Source organism: Triturus cristatus, chromosome 7, assembly GCF_964204655.1.
Source record: "Triturus cristatus chromosome 7, aTriCri1.1, whole genome shotgun sequence".
NCBI lineage: Eukaryota > Metazoa > Chordata > Amphibia > Caudata > Salamandridae > Triturus > Triturus cristatus.
This window is the reverse complement of record NC_140590.1, coordinates 1614094628-1614116016: the sequence shown is the minus strand read 5'-3', so window position 1 is coordinate 1614116016 and position 21389 is coordinate 1614094628. Positions and strand designations below refer to the sequence as shown.

Below are 21389 nucleotides of genomic sequence, written 5' to 3'. Positions count from 1 at the left end.
TTCCACCAATTGTGAATATGTGGCAATATTGATTGGAGCTCATTAATGAAAAACAGAGCGCCACAGCGGTAGCAACATTTTTGAAGATATCATTGACCTACTCTTGTCATCGTAGAGCCAGCCCTCCACCACGTGAGGTATCTTTATCATATACGTCGAATACCATCGATATTGCGCCCAGTATTTAAATCACTTGCCACCATATATTCACACAGCAATAACATTCCCTGTTTTCCTCTCCTTGAACACACCATTGAAAAACCCGGCTGGGTCCTCACGTGAGTTCTTTTATTCATTCTTCACTTTTCAGTAAGGCACCACACCTTCACTAAGGCTGCACCCTTTTTATAATCCAGGTAACTACTGTATATTTAAGTCCTTCTTATAGTTACTTGCATCTGTGCCGGTATATGGGCCTTTTGCTAATTCCTATTAATTTATTTTAGATGTCCCTACACCGTTAGTCCTGAAGAGACCCTACATTCGCAGAAGGGTTGAAACGCCGTCGACCAGTACATAGGACGGACTATTACCCATCCTGCATCATTGTATATGTGGACTGTTGTTAAAATGCATTTAAATGGACGTTCTTTATAAATTAATGGAAACCCTGTACTAAAAATGTTGTTTGTTTCACAATGTATAGTCACTTCTTGGTTCCATTTTTCACATGGGGACACCATGCACAAAGTTTTGCGCTTTTGATTTAAAGAAGTGTATATACTATTTGCTGTTTTTTATAAAATATCATCTTGAATACACTGTGTAGAGATTTAATTTTGCCCCCTGACATTATCAGTCCTTACACACTCATCGCGATTGTGCAGATTCATTGCTTAAATCATCTTTTCTTATTATCCACTGGAACCACTGTTTCTTCATATATAACTAATACCCTGGTTCCTTTGTGAGTAGGGTCCCCCTGTTCTTTGAAGTGGCTATTAGTATAGGGCACACCACAACTAAACTCTCTTGAAAGTTGGGCACACCTAGTTTCAATATCATGAACATTCCTCTTCATCATCATTCATCACCTCATTGTCCTTTCCACCATTATCTCACTACTGACTCCCCTTTGTCAAAACCTGTCAACTTTCATAAACATTCTCAAATTATCTTCATAGCACCTACCAGTCAATAGTCATATATCTCTTTGTCATCACCAACATCTACTACATGATTGGCCACCATCATTTCTTCAGCCACATTTATTTCATCATCATCAACAATGACGTTTTCGATCAACTTCCACTTTAGCATTACAACATGCATCTTATCATCATCGTCCACCTTATTAGCAACCTCAACCTCAACTTAACCATCGACCCTCACTGTGATCACCGCGCACCTTACTGTCACCATACACATTGCCAGAAAAATACAGTCTCATTTACTCCCCTAAGTTACAAGATCAGTCACCGTACCATCATCAACATTCACCATGATACCAACTTGATATTGTGTACCCATCGTATGTTCATCAACATCATAGGCTGTAATATCCTTCTCAACCCCACTGCAGTTGTCAATGTGCACCTCAACTTGTTAATTTGCACCTCAACATCGACTTCTGCCCCATCACCTTGCCCCATCACCTTGACCCATCTCTATCATGATCATCTACCTCAACATCGACTTCTTCCCCATCACCTTGACCCATGTCCATCATGTTCATCTACCTCAACATCGACTTCTTCCCCATCACCTTGACCCATGTCCATCATGTTCATCTACCTCAACATCGACTTCTGCCCCATCACCTTGACCCATCTCCATCATGATGATCTACCTAATACTCACTCTTCACAACTTGGAGCTATAGAGGGTAAATGCCAAGCCGCCCTCCACTCAACATTCATCATAACCAATAAGGGCTTGGCACCAAGAGGAGTCACATTTGAACTTAGGACCTCCACTGCTATTGGGAAGATAGGTATTCCCAATAGCAGTGGAGGTCCTAAGTTCAAATGTGACTCCTCTTGCTACCTAATACTCACACCAGGATTATCGAGCATAGGACCATTATCAATATGCACCTTCATGTCTCCATTCTCCTCCCTGTCACTCACTCAATGATTATTTTAACCCAAAAAAGACTTCGAGGTTTGACAACAACTCGATGAAAATCTAACAAATACAAATTGAACATATTTTACCAGTGGACGAGACAGTTCCCACCCTTCATTCGACAGAAGTGTATAAAGGTCACACATTCTTTAAAATGTTTCTGTCTGAAAAGAAAAATATAAACAATTGGTTATTTCTCCATTTACTGTTCCTCTAATTGCATTTTCCAGGTATGGTACCACTATATCATGGCATAAACATCATCTGTCTAAATTTGTGTGTCCTAAATATTGTTTACAAAGATAGCACCACAATGGAGTCATTAATAGAAAATCTATACACAATGGAGTGATATATTTGTAGAGGATACGTAAGCCACGATATTTATATTATATTTCTGTTATCAATATTCTGACAAAGTGTTTGTTGCGACATATTTTGCGACCACCATTCTTTATCAATATTACTTGTCATGTTTGAGCCACAATTAGCAATATAGATTAATATAAAAATCCTTTATGTTAGCGCTAATCTCTGATAATACGCAGTTAACCTACTTGATGTGTAAATCATCATACACAGTCTGTTACGTATTCTTTAAGTGAAACCCAATATGTTGTAATCTCACAACTGGCCAAACTGGAAGTATAACTTAATTTAAATTAATATCCTGGCACAAAGATGAGGCGTGTTGCTTATGTAGATAAAATCAATTTGCCACCATAATTATTTATGCAAAAGCAAAAAAATTAAATGTTTTAAATGTTTCACATTCAAGATACAAACTGAATCTCCAACTAATGTGCCATTCACATGAAATGAAAGTGGAAGCAATGGGTAGTAATCTATATGACACACTAAAGTATGACTATTGCGGGAATACAAAATGTCTTTTTTGATAATTCATCCTGACTTTATTTGCCTCAGATACTTTCCTTTGTTCCATCCTTTCGTAATGGGAGATTCAGGCTTTTTAATGACAATATTAGTAAATTCAGAATTCAAAGCCCGAATCACCGACAAATGATGGACCAGTACTTGTGAAACGTCATATAGTGGGGCATGCAAATGTATCATTTGCAATTTATTTTTATTTTATTTGTATAGCACTTATGACTGAATGCAGTGCTGAGACTAATGGCTTCAACAGCAATAATGGTAAATAAAAATTAATGGCACATGGGTGCACAAGAACAGTCAAACTAGCTATGCTGAGGTTTGACTGAAACTGTCAGAGAACACATTATGAAGAATATATGATTTTAAAGAGTATTGGAAGATGTTCAAAGAGAGTGTAATAAACACAGAGGGGGGAGAGAATAGCATAGTATAGGAGCTGGGAGATAAAAGGATTTGAATCAGGGAACATGGGGGGTGGGGCAGATAAAACCGGGAAGCCAAGCTCATTGAACGCAAATGTATGGGGGTCTTGTAAGAGGGAAGAAAGATTTCTGGGGTCCATCCCATATAAATATTGAAAGACTTACAATAGTCATAAAATTGTGGATGAGGGGAAAAAAAGCCAGAGACAAGAGGAGAGGTGAGGTGAGGGGGGAAAGCCAAATAGCAGGGGGGAGTTTAAAGAGAAGACGAATGGCAGAGTTAAGACCGGATTAAATAGGAGCAAGTGAAGAGGCAAGAAGAGCCACGAATAGAAAAGAGCAGTAGTCAATGCGAGATGGGATAGAGGTAAGCATAAGAGGTTTGGTGGCGTAAAACGTCAACAGCGGGCAGATGTTGTGAAGGTTGTATACTAAAAAGTGATATGAGCGGCAGGCGGTGGGAATGTGCTGGGAGAAGATTCTGAGCTGAGGAGGAGAGAGAAAGGTGTGCAAGTTTAAGGTCGATCGAGGAGGGCGAAGGCACCTCAGTTTTAGATGGGCAGAGATGTAGCGCTTGAGAGGACGTCGGGGAGTTTAAAGCTGATAAGCAGGAAGAGAGAGTCATGAAGGGTAGAAATGAAGGAAGAGAAGAAAAAGGAAATCTGGGAAATGTCAACATTGAAACAGTAGGCGAGACTGAAAAGTAATGAGAGAGGAGAGGTTTAGATATAGAAGAGAAAGGACCGAGGATTGGAACTTATGGTGCCCCACAAAGAAGAGGAAAAGAAGACATAAAGAATGAGCACAATATCTATACGAATAGACAGATAGGACGAAAAATAGGAAAGAGCAGTTTGAGAGCCATGCATAGGCAATGCGCGGTGAAGCGAGGAAGGGAGTCTTCCACCTTATCACAGGCGTAGCCAAGCCTAAATTGGTAGGGTATAGAGCGACAAGCTGAAGAAGGAGATAGGCCAGGGCTGGATCTGATGGAGAAGCAGTAAGTTGGACCCACACAGGGACAAAAAGGGTTTTGGAGTCAGACATAGTGGAGACAGAGGGAAAGGAAATATTCACTATGAAAGTAGAGATTGATTGTATAAGACAAAATGTTATCAGAATCAGAAATAAAAAGAGAAGATTGAGAAAAGAGTTCTGGAAGAGGAAGGAGCTGATTCAACATGGGAAAGAGACCTTGGAGGTGCAAGGAAAGGGAGGTGATTGGTGTTTGAAAGTAGTATTTGCTGGCAGAAAGAACAGAATCATATGCCGGCTGTAGAGGTGACCTGATGGCAAAGATCTAGATCTCCACCGTTCAGCCTTGCCCAAGTAGTCCCAATCTTGAAGAGAAGCAGTAAAGTAGGTTTAAGGATGCTTTCTCTAAGGAATTAAAGGGTAGATAGGTGGAGCAGCATCACAACAGTGGAGGCGTGAAGAGATGCACAGCACAATGTTATGCAGTTCATTATGGGACCAGGTTTTGAGTCAGGACACAAGAGAGGCGGTAGAGTGGGCAAAGAAGGAGGAATTTACCGCGCACGGATTACATTGAAAGCAAGAAACCTAGACATTGGTAGACACACGCACAGGACAAAATAAAATAAAAACGAGCATTGGCAAAGCCAATAGGTCTTGCCTGTGAGAACAATTGGCTTTGGCAATGATTTGTAGCAATGCTGTACATCAGTGTGTCTGCTCTGCACCATGACTAAAAATAATGTATTTAAAAAAGCACTATGACAAGGCTGTGGCGTCATTTTGTATGTGTGTGCTTACAAAATGACGGACACAAATGCTGCAACATGAGCTGCCCATAAACCCTTAAGGCCTTTCAATAAATGCTTCAGGTAAACAAAGGCACTCATAAGTATCATTCAAACATCAATAGATGATGAACGTGCCAAGTTAACACACGGCATCTAATGCTATTATTCAATTATCAAATTATAAACAACCATATTCATTTTTAGTGAGTCTTTATCATAATCATTCATATAAATGAATTATGCAAATCAATATATACAGAATGACTCCAGTGAACAAACAACCACAATACAAATCAATACAGAAAGAATAAAACGTGAGCTTCTTTCAGGTAGTCCATAAGCCCTCTCAGGCTGTATGCTATCTAAGTTTGTTTATTATCTGTGTCGACGATGTTTCGACCTAGGATAGCTAGATCTCACCAAGACAGAAAGGATGGGGAGACATCTTGTGACGTGATATGCATTGACCTACACAGGATTACTGGCGCACAAGGCTTACAGCAACCTTTATTGGCCCTGTGCCGCTTAACTGTCTTCAATGGAGCTCCCAACATTTCAATGTTCTAATTAACTCTTTTAACATGGAATTGTGGCAATAATTAAAATGCAGCCGGAGTCGCACCTATACGTTTGACAGAAAAAATAACTTTTAGAGAGTGCATGAGTTTGTCATTGCAAGTTTGAACTGTATGCAACCACTTCTGAAAATCATACATTGCAACACTCCTGGTTTAGGCAGAGACTTCCTTTTTTTAAACAAAATATTATAATATTTCAGCTTTCTCCTTCTTCAGATTTCCTCCACACCAGTGCAATTTATTGGGGAAATTACCAAACTCCTGTTCTATTGATTACTTCCCCACCTTTCCCCAGTGTTGACATATATGTAAGGGGTATCAACTAGGAGCAGACGTGAGTGTTCCTAATCTGACAGACCATGTTTTTGGAGGACTATGTGCCATGTGGACCAAGGAGAGTAGGCCCGTCGCTCACCCAGGAGGTCAGGTGAAAAACAGTCTCTCACAAGCATTAGAACTTTGGAATGTTGAGCGCTTCATTAAAGACATTGGAGTACTCCGGGCTTCTAATAGCGGGTAGAAGCCCGGAGTTCCAACATTTCAATGTTTGTTCACAGCTGTTGCTGTGAACAAACGCCTCACGGATCCCATGGGGTTTCAACACCCCGTGGCTCCATTAGGCCTTTGTTTTACAGATAAGAACATTCTTCCCTCTAGGGGCAGAATGTTCTAATAGCCTTAGAGCCCTCCTTAATGGGCTCTACCGTCTATTAAAGGCCAGCTCCCTTATTAAAAGCCCATGCCGAAGAATGCTGAAGCAGGCCTTTAATGGCCGGTAGAGTCCGCTAATACGGACTCTAAGGCTATAGTGGAAAAGCCAATAGGTCGAGCTTGATCCATCCAGGAAGGGTGGAAAAGATTAGCAATGCCCCCACTAAGGACACCAGGGTGTGTGTTGTTAAAAAACACAGAGCAGGAAGTAGTGTGGAAATGTACCTTTTCAGGGGTACACTGGTGCAGGATCACTCTTTTGTCCACAGGTTCAAAGACCAACAAAATAGAGATCAGCACTGGAGTTGGGAATAAATAACAAGTTTATGAATCACTCATGAGTGGGACCACATCCACACAGCACTCTCAAGTGCTGCCTGAGGTAGTACACTAGCTTCACAAACCAGTGCCCTTTTATACAGGTTTTGTGCATTGTAAGCATGTGAACAGATATAGGAAGAACGAGTTTTAGAAATAGTTTTCAGCAAACAAGGGCAGATGAATAACCACTTGGTCAGCAAAGTGGGAACGGCAGCAGGAGTGCTTATGGCAGCTGTTAGACCTGTCAGCCCTTTGGGTGGTCCCTCCTCATCATTATTTATTTTGTCCCACTTCTGCCTCAAACCCTGTTATAATTTTTTTCCTTTTTGGGAACCACCAGACTTGTTAGTGTTGATGCAGGGTCAGGGAGCCATTTTCCCTACCCCTGGAACTTCTGTCTGAGGGCCTGAGACACAGAATGGTGGCCATCCATTGTCACCTGAGACATAACCAGAACTCCCTGGAGGTTTCTAGAACCTCCTGGAACATTCTAGAATCCTGTGATAGTGGGAGGCAGTTTTAGAATGTTGGGAGGCCATCTAAGAGTGGCAGTTGGCATCTGACTGGAGAGGAGAGAGGACAGAGATAGAAGGAGGTCGGAGTAAGGCAGCAGAGGTGGAAACCAGTGCTTGGAGTGGGGTCCAGAAACCCACCCTTGATGCTAGTCCCTACTGACCAAGCCCAGCCTAAAGCCCTGTGTGGGACCAAGACCAGAAGAACCATCGTAAGGATCTGAACATTTGGAACAGGCCTTAAAGAGGAAGAACAGCAAGCTTCTGACCTGTTCGGCGGTGTCCTCCTGGAGTCCTGACGCCGAGAAGCCTGGAGACCTGGGGCCTGAGGTAGAGAAGCGGCGCTGACAGAAAGCAGACGTCGTACCCGGAGCCGTCGGAGGTCGAGTGAGGGCGCCGACGGAGGTCGTGGAGAGGCACCGGAGGTCGAGTAAGGACTCACCTGAGGTCGAGGTGAGGCGTCGACGGGGGAGTGAAGTCCGCCCACCGGAGTCGCCGGAAACTGAGGTGAAGCGCGCCGGAGGTCGGGAGTGGAGATCGCACTCCGGAGACACCCGGAAGCGGGGAGACCGTGTCCCTGCGACGCCGGAAGGCGACATCGCCCAGCGACATCGAGTCGAGACCGCCCAGCGACATCGAGTCGAGACCGCCCAGCGACATCGAGTCGAGACCGCCCAGCGACATCGAGTCGAGGCCGCCCAGCGACATCGATCCGGAGCCGCCTCACGGCGTCGACACGCGCCGAGCGGAGCCGATCGTCGTGGAAGGGACAGTAAGTGGTATAGGGGGCGTCTAAGGCCCCGTGGAGCCCTAAAGACCATCCTAGGGGTTAGAGGGGTGTTTGGACCAGCCTGGGAGTGCCAGGGGTGAACTGAGACTGGTACAGTGACCTCTGTAAAGGGCTGTGTAGTTTGGAGGGCCAGATCTTTAGGTTGCCTCAGCTTAAGCCCCAGCCTTGATCAATCTAGGTGGGACACCCCCATGCCATCCAAATGACCACAAGCTGTGTATGGGCAAAGTAAGACCAAGTGACCTCATGAAAGTGATCTGATCTGTAATTGTCATTGATTGCTTTACCTTAATTATTGAAGGTGCTTTACTTATTGTCTTCCACTAATTTATTCTTGCACTGTATTTATTGTCTGACTGTATTTATTTGCCGTCTGTATTTATTGCACCTCTATTTATTCCTTGCTTAATGTTGACCTGAACCTATTTGTTGAAATTCCGAAGTAGTATTGTTTATTTGACCTGCTCTTTTGAAGGAAAATCCTATTGTATTGTATTTATGAGGTGAAGCCTGCAACTAAGAGAAAATAAGATAAAGACATATATATTTTCATCTTGTATTCCATAATTTTTACAGTGTAGTGTCGTTTTTGGAACGGATGAACGCATGGTTATTGTGAGGGTGTGACGTACGCTTAACACGGTGCCTGACCCCCAACCGCTCGAGCCAAGCTACCACTGTGCTGGGAACCTGATGACCGCTAACCCGGTTGCCCGGTTTCCAACATAAAATTGGTGTTCAGCGGTGGGATAGAGCTGTGCTTGCGTCTACTCGACAATAACTTTGGGTAGTCCATAGGCCTACACCGGGAGTTTTCTCCAAGCGGACTTCCTAATTTTGAGTTTTGTTTTTTCAAAATTTACTTCTGGTGGTGGGAGGAGGTATTACAAAAGGTACCCCCCTGCATAGCTTCTGTAAGCAACTGTCTTCTATCCTGAGTGGGCAAAATGGAGTTTGTGTTGGAGGATGTGGAAACTTACACTGTGGCCCAACTCAGAGAGTTTTGTCAGCGAGAGGGGGTGTTTTGTCCCCAAGGTGCAAAGAAGGGTGAGCTCCAGACCAGCTTGAGGGCTTGGGGGGAGGCACGACGAGAAAGTAAGGTTGAGAAGGAGGACAGGGATGGAGAGACTGACAGCGAGGGGGCTGGTTTGTACCAATCTGAGGTGGGGAACCTATTAGCGGGGCCCAGAACACTTTCAGGGAAGGGCAGCAGTGTCTCTAGCAACGGCTTATTAGAAGCAGAATTAACTGACCGGAGGGAGAAAAGACAGCTCACCTGGGAGTTGGCGAAGCTGGAGAAAGAAAAGGAGGAACAGAGGATGGCTCACGAGTTGAGGCTCAGGGAGATAGAACTCCAGATCCTACGGGTCGGGGCACACACTGTTCCTAATGGTGGCAGCGAAGGCAGAGAAATCACCAGGGAACCCAAACCCTATCTGCCAAAAGACATAGTAGCCAGCTATAGTGCAGGAGATGACATCGCCAAGTGGCTAGCGGCCTATGAGGTCTCTTTAAGAGCCCATGGGGTTCCAGAGAAATATTGGGGAGGGGGATTGTATAAATACATGCCTCCAGCTGGCAGGGATACATTATTGGCCCTGGAGCAGGATGAGCAGACCCACTACCCCACCATGAAAGTGGCGCTCGTGAGGAAGTTTGGACTAACACCCGAGAAGTACAGACAGAAGTTCCGGGGTAGCCACAAACTGGGCACACAGAATTGGGTGGATTTCCTGGACTATGCAAAGAAGGCATTAGAGGGTTGGATACAGGGCAGCGAGGTGAGGGACTACGAGGGGTTGTTTGATTTGATGTTGAAGGAACACCTGCTCGAAAAATGTTTCCCCGAACTGCGTCAACACCTGGTGGATAGCAAGCTGACCAATCCCCGGAAGATTGCTGAGGAGGCGGACATTTGGGCTAGTACCCAGGTGTCCACAAGGGGGACTGGAGGGGACTCTCAAAAGACCGGACAGGGCGCCCCCCAGAAGAAAGAGGGAGGGGAAAAGAAAACGGAGTTCTCTAAAGGCCCCCAAAATAGTTTCCAAGGGAAGGGAACGGGATTCACCCCTAGGGCTAACCCACCCAGAAACCCTAATCCTGGCCAGAGTCAGCAGCCAAGGGTTGTCCATTGCTTCGAGTGCGGTGGTGTCGGACACTATAAGGGAGATGTGAAGTGCCCGAAAAGACCACCCCCTCCCATCGGAGGAAAGGCCCCCGGAGTAGCTAGTGTAGTGCTCGGGGAGGAGATGCCTTTAGATAAGGGAAGGGAGTGGGCGGGTGTCACTTTAGTGTCCCTGGGAGAACGGGAGATGGTTCCTAAGATCCAGGTGCCCGCAAATACCACAAAGTATGGGCAGTGGGTCACCATCAACGGCCAAAGAGGGGAGGGGAGGAGAGACACAGGAGCCAGTATGACTATGGTACGTAGCCAACTGGTGTCTCCAGAGCAGGTGATTCCCAATGTACTCCACCCTGCCGCGATGGCTGACGGCAGAATGGGCCACTATCCGGTGGCCGAGGTTCCATTTGAATGGGAAGGGGTTGCAGGGTTGCTTCGAGTTGCCGTAAGCCCTGCCGTGCCAGTCGATTGTCTGCTGGGGAATGACATGGAGCATAATGCTTGGAAGGAGGTGGAATACCGGACTCATGCTGAGATGCTGGGTACACCTGACTGGGCCTGTGTCAGCACAGGGTCTGCGACTACCCGGAGGGGGAGTTCGTTTAGGCGGGAGCCTGGAACAAAGGCACAGCCGGCTGCCGACCAAGGGAAGAACCGAGGGCAGGAGGAGCCTGCCTCGGCATCCGCGCCCTGTGTGACGGATAGGCCACCGGAGGTGGTGGACCAGGAGTCCGCGGAGGGGGATGTTACCGAACTGGAGAACCTACCCATCCCGGCCGAGTGGCACGTGGAGGGAGGGCCGACCAGGGAGGAATTCTGCAAGGGCCAGAGGGAGTGTCCTACCCTTGAGGGACTGAGGCGACAGGCCGAAGCCCAGGCAGCAGGGAACGTTGAGGGGAACTACAACATTTACTGGGAGGATGGCCTCCTCTACAGTGAACCCAAGGCACCCATGCACGGATCGTCACGGGCCTTGGTTGTCCCTGAACGTTATCGAGCCTTTTTCCTGGAATTGGCTCATGAGATCCCCTTGGCAGGACACCTGGGGCAAGACAAGACCTTTACCCGGCTTGTCCCACACTTTTATTGGCCTCAAATGAAAGTGTCGTCCGACACCTACTGCCGGACGTGTGTGTCTTGTCAAGCCAGTGGGAAAACGGGGGTGAAGCTGAAAGCTCCCCTGGAACCACTTCCTGTCGTTAGCACCCCCTTTGAAAGGGTGGGCATTGACATTGTGGGTCCGTTAGATCCGCCTACTACAGCTGGTCACAGGTTTATCCTGGTTCTGGTGGATCATGCCACACGGTACCCAGAGGCTATACCTCTGAGGACCATTACTGCACCTGTTGTGGCTAGGGCCCTGATGGGAATCTTTACCCGAGTGGGTTTTCCCAAGGAAGTTGTGTCTGACAGGGGGACCAACTTCATGTCAGCATACATGCGGGCCATGTGGAAGGAGTGTGGAGTGACCTACCGGTTCACCACCCCTTACCATCCCCAGACCAATGGTCTGGTGGAGAGGTTCAATAAAACCTTGAAAGGCATGATCAGAAGTCTGCCTGAAAGCCTGCGGAGGAAATGGGACGTCCTCCTACCCTGTCTATTGTTTTCTTACAGGGAAGTGCCACAGAAGGGAGTGGGCTTCAGCCCCTTCGAGCTTTTGTATGGGCACCCTGTGCGTGGACCTCTCGGCCTGGTGAGAGACGGATGGGAAAGAACTCCCAGAAAGCTTCCCCAGGACGTGGTGAGCTACATGCTGGCCTTCCGGAGCCAAATGGCTAAGTTGTGGAAGCAAGCTTCTGGCAACTTGGAAGCCAGCCAAGCAGTGATGAAGGCGTGGTATGACCACAATGCTCATCCGGTGGAATTGGAGCCTGGCCAGAAGGTGTGGGTGATCGAACCAGGAGAGCTTAGCGCCCTCCAGGATCGCTGGTCAGGACCCTTTGAGGTGTTGGAGAAGAAGGGTAAGGCTACCTACTTGGTGGATCTGAAGACCCCTCGCCAGCCCCTACGGGTGCTGCATGCCAACCGCCTCAAACCCCACCATGAGAGGCCCGAAGTCATATTGCTGATGGTGACTGACGGAGCAGAGGACGTGGAAAGCAAGCCTCTCCCCGACTTATTTGCGTCTCAAGAGAAGGATGGGTTGGTGGAGGGAGTGATTCTCTCCCCGTCCCTAACTCCTGAACAGCAGGAGGACTGCCGCCAGGTCCTGGGGCAGTACTCTTCGTTGTTCTCCCTTGTTCCGGGTAGGACTCACCTGATCGTCCATGATGTGGACACAGGAGACAGCCCACCTGTGAAGTCAAAGATCTACTGGATGACAGACAAGGTGAAGGCCAGCATTCACAGTGAAGTCACTAAGATGCTGGAGCTAGGAGTGATTGAACCTTCCAGCAGCCCCTGGTCCAGTCCGGTGGTATTAGTACCAAAAGCTGTACCACCGGGTGCCCAACCGGAACTGAGGTTCTGTGTGGACTACCGGGGACTGAACTCAGTAACCAAGACTGATGCTCATCCGATTCCGAGGGCGGATGAACTGATTGACCGGCTGGGAGCTGCCCAATATCTGAGTACCTTTGACCTTACTTCCGGGTACTGGCAGATCTCTCTGACTGATGGAGCTAAGGAAAGGTCAGCCTTCTCCACGCCCAAGGGCCACTACCAGTTCTGCGTGATGCCCTTTGGGCTCAAGAATGCACCTGCCACGTTTCAGCGTCTGGTGAACCGGATCCTCGCTGGAATGGAGAGTTTCTCTGCTGCTTATCTGGACGACATTGCCGTCTTCAGTAACAGCTGGGAGGATCACTTGCGTCACCTGCAAGCTGTTCTCCAGGCCCTGAAGCACGCTGGTTTAACGATTAAGGCCAGTAAATGCCAGATCGGGCAGGGGTCGGTAGTGTACCTTGGACACTTGGTGGGTAGGGGAGCGGTGCAACCCCTCCAGGCGAAAATCGAGGCCATCATGGCCTGGGAACCCCCCAAGACTCAGACTGAGGTCCGAGCTTTTCTGGGCCTCACCGGATATTACCGCCGTTTCGTGAAGGGGTATGGTACCATTGTGGCCCCCCTCACGGAGCTTACGTCCAAGAAGCAACCTCGACGGGTAGTCTGGACGGAGGCTTGTCAGCAGGCCTTTGTGAAACTGAAGCAAGCCATGTGCGAGGCCCTGGTCTTAAGGGCCCCAGACTTTTCCAAGGAGTTCATTGTCCAGACGGATGCATCGGAACATGGCATTGGGGCAGTGTTATCGCAACTCAATGAAGAGGGTCTGGATCAACCCGTGGTCTTCCTATCCCGGAGTCTACTTCCCAGGGAACAGAAGTGGAGTGCAATAGAGCGGGAAGCCTTTGCAGTGGTATGGGCTCTGAAGAAGTTGCGGCCATACCTGTTTGGCTCGCACTTCCTAGTTCAGACCGATCACAGACCCCTTCGGTGGCTGATGCAGATGAAGGGGGAGAATCCCAAGTTGCTAAGGTGGTCTATCTCCCTACAGGGAATGGACTTTCAGGTGGAACATCGGCCTGGAGTGGACCACGCCAATGCAGACGGTCTCTCAAGGTATTTCCGCCTTAGTGATTGAGAACTCCCAAGGGGTTGGGTAGCTCTCCCCACTTTCAGCTGGGGGGGACGCGTGTTAGACCTGTCAGCCCTTTGGGTGGTCCCTCCTCGTCATTATTTATTTTGTCCCACTTCTGCCTCAAACCCTGTTATAATTTTTTTCCTTTTTGGGAACCACCAGACTTGTTAGTGTTGATGCAGGGTCAGGGAGCCATTTTCCCTACCCCTGGAACTTCTGTCTGAGGGCCTGAGACACAAAATGGTGGCCATCCATTGTCACCTGAGACATAACCAGAACTCCCTGGAGGTTTCTAGAACCTCCTGGAACATTCTAGAATCCTGTGATAGTGGGAGGCAGTTTTAGAATGTTGGGAGGCCATCTAAGAGTGGCAGTTGGCATCTGACTGGAGAGGAGAGAGGACAGAGATAGAAGGAGGTCGGAGTAAGGCAGCAGAGGTGGAAACCAGTGCTTGGAGTGGGGTCCAGAAACCCACCCTTGATGCTAGTCCCTACTGACCAAGTCCAGCCTAAAGCCCTGTGTGGGACCAAGACCAGAAGAACCATCGTAAGGATCTGAACATTTGGAACAGGCCTTAAAGAGGAAGAACAGCAAGCTTCTGACCTGTTCGGCGGTGTCCTCCTGGAGTCCTGACGTCGAGAAGCCTGGAGACCTGGGGCCTGAGGTAGAGAAGCGGCGCTGACAGAAAGCAGACGTCGTACCTGGAGCCGTCGGAGGTCGAGTGAGGGCGCCGACGGAGGTCGTGGAGAGGCACCGGAGGTCGAGTAAGGAGTCACCTGAGGTCGAGGTGAGGCGTCGACGGGGGAGTGAAGTCCGCCCACCGGAGTCGCCGGAAACTGAGGTGAAGCGCGCCGGAGGTCGGGAGTGGAGATCACACTCCGGAGACACCCGGAAGTGGGGAGACCGTGTCCCTGCGACGCCGGAAGGCGACATCGAGTCGAGACCGCCCAGCGACATCGAGTCGAGACCGCCCAGCGACATCGAGTCGAGACCGCCCAGCGACATCGAGTCGAGACCGCCCAGCGACATCGAGTCGAGACCGCCCAGCAACATCGAGTCGAGACCGCCCAGCGACATCGAGTCGAGGCCGCCCAGCGACATCGATCCGGAGCCGCCTCACGGCGTCGACACGGCGCCGAGCGGAGCCGATCGTCGTGGAAGGGACAGTAAGTGGTAGAGGGGGCGTCTAAGGCCCCGTGGAGCCCTAAAGACCATCCTAGAGGTTAGAGGGGTGTTAGGACCAGCCTGGGAGTGCCAGGGGTGAACTGAGACTGGTACAGTGACCTCTGTAAAGGGCTGTGTAGTTTGGAGGGCCAGATCTTTAGGTTGCCTCAGCTTAAGCCCCAGCCTTGATCAATCTAGGTGGGACACCCCCATGCCATCCAAATGACCACAAGCTGTGTATGGGCAAAGTAAGACCAAGTGACCTCATGAAAGTGATCTGATCTGTAATTGTCATTGATTGCTTTACCTTAATTATTGAAGGTGCTTTACTTATTGTCTTCCACTAATTTATTCTTGCACTGTATTTATTGTCTGACTGTATTTATTTGCCGTCTGTATTTATTGCACCTCTATTTATTCCTTGCTTAATGTTGACCTGAACCTATTTGTTGAAATTCGGAAGTAGTATTGTTTATTTGACCTGCTCTTTTGAAGGAAAATCCTATTGTATTGTATTTATGAGGTGAAGCCTGCAACTAAGAGAAAATAAGATAAAGACATATATATTTTCATCTTGTCTTCCATAATTTTTACGGTGTAGTGTCGTTTTTGGAACGGATGAACACATGGTTATTGTGAGGGTGTGACGTACGCTTAACACGGTGCCTGACCCCCAACCGCTCGAGCCAAGCTACCACTGTGCTGGGAACCTGATGACCGCTAACCCGGTTGCCCGGTTTCCAACAGCAGCAGTAAATGATTGACAGTTACCATCTACCTGACAACTACAAACTCTCAGCACGTACATTGCTTTTGGCTGAGTCAGGAAATCAACTAAAATAGATAGCACAGGCAAAGTGAAAAGACAGAAGAATTACAAAGGAAACTTAAATGGACACCACAGCCAAAATGGCTGTGGCTTATGCCAAGTAAAATATTACACATTTTCCACAGTAGTGAATGCAGCCGCGGTGGCAGCATTAAATGGAGGGGTAGGGATGAATCATTGATGTGGATAAACTGAATGTTCGAGGTCAAGGGTCAAAGTTGCCAATTGTACTATATGTCTAAGGTGTAAAATTTGGTCCCCTGCTCTTCCGTTGCAAGGGAGACGGTGCCCCTGTTACGCTTTTCCCAGTTTGCTCTGTGATTTTCCTGCAGTGGACTATACGTGCTGTGAATCCACTGCAGATGTTCCATGGTTTTACTGATGTTCGGAGGTTTGAAGGAGCACACTAGCCCCTCTCTCCAGCCTGTTGGCAGAATTATGTTTGGTTCCAGAAGATTACGGTTTTAAGGGTAAAGGCTTTTTTATCTGTACCTCTAGCAGACAAAAGTCCTGCTGGCCTTACACACCAGGATTGTACTCTTGAATATCAAGTATAAGAATATCGTGGCACACTAAACATCAGGGCACAAAACATTTCAAAGGGTAACTGCATATAGGGAAGCATGGATTCACTATTCTTAACCCCACATCTAGGTAGCTTAAAGATATATATGTCGTCAAGCAACCTAGATGTGGAGTTAACTATAATAAATCTTTACACACTTACCTGTCAATATTTTGTCCCTCCATTTGTGTCCTCAATATTAGCGTTCCACAATATTCTTATTTGATATTCTGCCTCATGAACATTAATAAGGCAGGTCCTTTGCGACCCATTTGGGAATTTCGCAAACAGTGTCTCAGACACTGTTGTACATCAGTGTTTGCTACTTGTAATTTGCGAGTTGCAAAAAATGAAAATTACGAGTCGCAAACACTCACGGTCGTACATCTGGCCCATGATCTGTAGCTGGAAGACTGGTGGAGAGCGAACGCTGTCCTGTGGAGATAGAGGTTAATGCTGCACAAAATAGTGATTGCTCTACATCAGAGCTTTCGGTGTGTCGCGGGCACTTAGCACATAACTGCTGCTAATTAAGAGGCATTCCTAGACACTCTGCTCTATGGGGGCCGGGTGATTCACAACAAAGCCTCGTTAACAAGTAAATGGTCTTTTAAAGACCTGTGAAGTGCTCGGGTGCGGCTGTGTGTGTGCCCTGAAAGCTGGGGTGAGGTGACAGAGGGTGACAGACAGAGGGAGACGGAGGGAGGGAGACAGAGGGAGGGAGACAGAAGGAGGGAGACAGAGAGAGACAGAGAGAGGGAGACAGAGAGAGAGGCAGAGGGCGACAGACAGAGGGCGACAGAGAGAGGGAGACAGACAGAGGGTGGAGGGCGACAGAGGGAGGGAACCAGAGGGAGGGGGACAGAAGGTGGAAACAGAGACAGACAGAGGGAGACAGAGGGAGGGAGACAGAGAGAGGGAGACAGAGGGCGACAGACAGAGGGAGACTGACAGGGAGGAGGGCGACAGAGGGAGGGAGACAGACAGAGGGAGGAAGGGAGACAGAGGGAGACAGAGGGAGGGAGACAGACAGAGGGAGACAGATGGAGACAGACAGAGGAAGGGAGACAGAGAGAGAGGGAAACCGTGGGAGACAGAGAGAAAGGGAGACAGAGGGAGGGAGACAGAGGGATGGAGTCCGGGGTAGACAGAGCGAGGGAGAGGGAGACAGAGGGAGACAGGGAGGGAGACAAAGGGGGGAGACAGAGAGAGAGGGAGACACTGAGAGAAGGAGACAGAGAGAGGGAGACAGAGTGAGTGAGCCAGAGGGAGACAGGCAGAGGGAGACAGAGGGAGAGAGAGAGAGAGAGGGAGACAGAGGGAGGGAGACAGAGGGAGGCAGACAGAGGGATGGAGACAGAGGAAAGAAAACAGAGGGACGGAGACAGAGAGAGGGAGACAGAGAGAGGGAGACAGAGGGTGACAGACAGAGGGCGGCAGACAGAGGGAGAGAGACAGAGGGAGGGAGACAGACAGAGGGAGACAGATAGAGGGAGGTGGGCGACAGAGGGATGGAGACAGATAGAGGGAGACAGATAGAGGGAGACAGATAGAGGGAGACAGATGGAGGGAGACAGATGGAGGGAGATAGACAAGAGGGAGACAGACAGAGACAGACAGAGGGAGAGAGAGGGAGGGAGACAGAGGAGACAGAGAGAGAGGGAGACAGAGGGAGGGAGACAGAGGGAGGGAGACAGAGGGACGGAGACAGAGGGCGACAGACAGAGGGCGACAGACAGAGGGAGGGAGACAGAGGGAGGGAGACAGAGGGAGGAGGGTGACAGAGGGATGGAGACAGAGGGAGGGAGGGAGACAGATAGAGGGAGACAGATGGAGGGAGACAGACAAGAGGGAGATAGACGGAGGGAGACAGACAAGAGGGAGACAGACGGAGACAGAGGGAAGGAGACAGAGGGAGACAGAGGGAGGCAGAGAGAGGAAGAACGAGAGAGAGAAAGGGAGTGAGACAGAGGGAGACAGAGAGAGAGAGAGAAAGGGAGCGAGAGGGAGAGAGAGAGAGAGAGGGAGGGAGGGAGACAGAGAAAGACAGGGAGGGAGACAGAGAGAGGGAGGGAGACAGAGACAGACAGAAACAGAGACAGACAGAGACAGGGACAGGGGCAGACAGATAGAGGCAGAGACAGACAGAGACAGAGAGGGAGACAGAGGGAGGGAGACAGGGACAGACAGAGTCAGAGACAGACAGACAGATAGAGGCAGGGACAGGGACAGACAGATAGAGGCAGAGACTGAGACAGACAGAGACAGAGAGGCAAAGAGAGGGAGAGGGAGACAGTGGGAGAGAGAGAGGGAGGCAGAGGGTGACAGAGGGAAGGGAGAGGGAGGGAGACAGAGAGAGAGGGAGACAGAGAGAGGGAGACAGAGAGAGGGAGACAGAGGGAGGGAGGCAGAGGGAGACAGAGGGAGGGAGTCAGGGGGAGACAGTGGGAAGGGGAGGGAGACAGACAGAGGGAGGGAGACAGAGGGAGGGAGAGGGAAAGAGAGAGAGGGAGACAGAGAGAGAGGGAGACAGAGAGAGAGGGATACAGACAGAGGGGGACAGAGGGAGAGAGAGAGAGACAGAGAGAGAGACAGAGGGACGTAGACAGAGGGAAGGAAACAGAGGGAAGGAAACAGAGGGAAAGAAACAGAGGGACGGAGACAGAGGGCGACAGACAGAGGGAGGGAGACAGAGGGAGGGAGACAGAGGGAGGAGGGCGACAGAGGGATGGAGACAGAGGGAGGGAGACAGATAGAGGGAGACAGATGGAGGGAGACAGACAAGAGGGAGACAGACGGAGACAGACAGAGGGGGAGAGAGGGAGGGAGACAGAGGGAGGCAGAAAGAGGGAGACAGAGAGAGAGAGAGGGAGACAGACAGAGTGAGTGAGACAGAGGGAGACAGAGAGAGAGAGAGGGAGCGAGAGAGACAGATAGAGAGACAGGGAGGGATACAGAGAGAGGGAGGGAGACAGACAGACAGAAATAGAGACAGAGACAGACAGAGACAGGGGCAGACAGATAGAGGCAGAGACAGACAGAGACAGAGAGACGGAGAGGGAGACAGAGGGAGGGAGACAGTGACAGACAGGGACAGACAGAGACAGGGACAGACAGACAGATAGAGGCAGGGACAGGGACAGACAGATAGAGGCAGAGACTGAGACAGACAGAGAGGCAGAGAGACAGAGAGGGAGACGGAGGGAGACAGAGGGAGAGAGAGAGGGAGACAGCGGGTGAGGGAGGCAGAGGGAGACAGAGGGAGGGAGGCAGAGGGAGACAGAGAGAGGGAGACAGAGGGAGGAAGGAAGAGGGAGACAGAGGGAGGGAGTCAGGTAAGACAGAGGGAAGGAGAGGGAGACAGACAGAGGGAGGGACACAGAGAGAGGGAGACAGAGAGAGAGGGAGACAGAGAGAGGGAGACAGAGAGAGGGAGACAGAGAGGGAGAGACGGAGAGAGAGATACAGAGGGAGAGAGACAGAGGAGAGAGACAGAGGGAGAGGGAGACAGAGAGAGAGGGAGACAGCGTGGGGGAGACAGAGAGGGAGACAGAGAGGGAGACAGAGAGGGAGACAGAGGGAGAGATACAGAGGGAGAGCGACAGAGAAGAGAGACAGAGGGAGACAGGCAGAGGGAGACAGAGGGAGACAGAGGGAGGGAGAGAGGGAGAGGGAGGGAGACAGAAGGAGGGAGACAGAGGGACGGAAACAGAGGGACGGAAACAGAGGGAGACAGACAGAGGGAGACAGAGAGTGGGGGACAGATGGCAACAGACAGAGGGAGACAGACTGAGGGAGGGAGACAGACAGAGGGAGGAGGGCGACAGAGTGAGGGAGACAGACAGAGGGAGGGAGGGAGACAGAGGGAGGGAGACAGACAGAGGGAGAAAGACGGAGACAGACAGAGGAAGGGAGACAGAGAGAGAGGGAAACCGTGGGAGACAGAGAGTAAGGAAGACAGAGGAAGGGAGACAGAGGGATGGAGTCCGGGGTAGACAGAGAGAGGGAGGGGGAGACAGATAGAAGGAGACAGAAAGAGGGAGAGCGAGGGAGGGAGACAGAGAGGGAGGGAGACAGAGAGAGAAGGAGACAGAGAGAGGGAGACAGAGTGAGTGAGCCAGAGGGAGACAGACAGAGGGAGAGGGAGGGAGACAGAGGGAGAAAGACAGAGGGACGGAAACAGAGGGAGACAGAGAGAGGGAGACAGAGAGCGGGAGACAGATGGCGACAGACAAAGGGAGGGAGACAGACAGAGGGAGACAGACAGAGGGAGGAGGGCGACAGAGGGAGGGAGACAGAGTGAGGGAGACAGATAGAGGGAGACAGAGGGAGGTAGGGAGACAGAGGGAGACAGAGAGAAAGAGAGGGAGGGAGAGAGAGGGAGGGAGACAGTTAGAGAGAGAGGGAGACAGACAGAGTGAGTGACACAGAGGGAGACAGAGAGAGAGAGAGATAGAGAGAGGGCACCGTTTTTTTTGCTCTAGCCCTGCCCCCTCCCCCACAAATGTGTGGCCTTTTTTGTAACTTTCGACATGTTGGTGCTTTTAGAACGATTAACGCGATAACATCTTTGGTTCATAGAGTACTTTCCTTCTCCTGTAAGTGCATTACTAGTGTATGTTCATGTTCTGAATGTTGCCATCAGTTTTATTGGTTTCGCCCATATCATTTTTCAGAATGCATTTTATGTTATTTGCCTGCTTGGGTGATGTCAATCCTTTGGTCTTAAGTTGTGTACCAAAGAAGCATTTTTCCTCTTGGATTTGGATGAGGATGTCAGGGGTAGAGCTTGTGGGGCTGTCTTGTAATACCCCTCTGTTTTCTGGAGTATTCTTAAGTGAAGGCTTCGGTTGACAGCCAGGTCACTATGGTGAGTTTGTTTTGTTTGCGAGCATCGCCAGGGGATGGAATTCAGTTTTTATGATTTCAGATGTGATAGTTTATTGTGAGCCATTAATAGTTTAACATTGTTGCTCCCATTTTAAAATAAGAAAACTTGTACAGACCTTTATTAAGGAGATATTAGTAGATTGTTTGTACATTTCTCTTTTTCTCATGCAAT

The 21389-nt window shown here is 49.4% G+C and overlaps 1 protein-coding gene across 2 annotated transcripts in view; it reads right to left on the bottom strand.

Moving 5' to 3' along the window:
• DUSP15 (dual specificity phosphatase 15) overlaps window positions 1-21389 on the bottom strand; it is an 84852-nt gene that overhangs the window by 43211 nt on the left and 20252 nt on the right. The window contains exon 5 of one of the 2 annotated variants that reach the window (XM_085619509.1): window positions 2157-2231. The exons of the other annotated variant lie outside the window; for it this stretch is intronic. Coding sequence (XP_085475635.1) covers window positions 2157-2231 — 75 coding nt within the window. The remainder of the gene's footprint in view (window positions 1-2156; window positions 2232-21389) is intronic. 2 annotated transcript variants of the gene reach the window in all.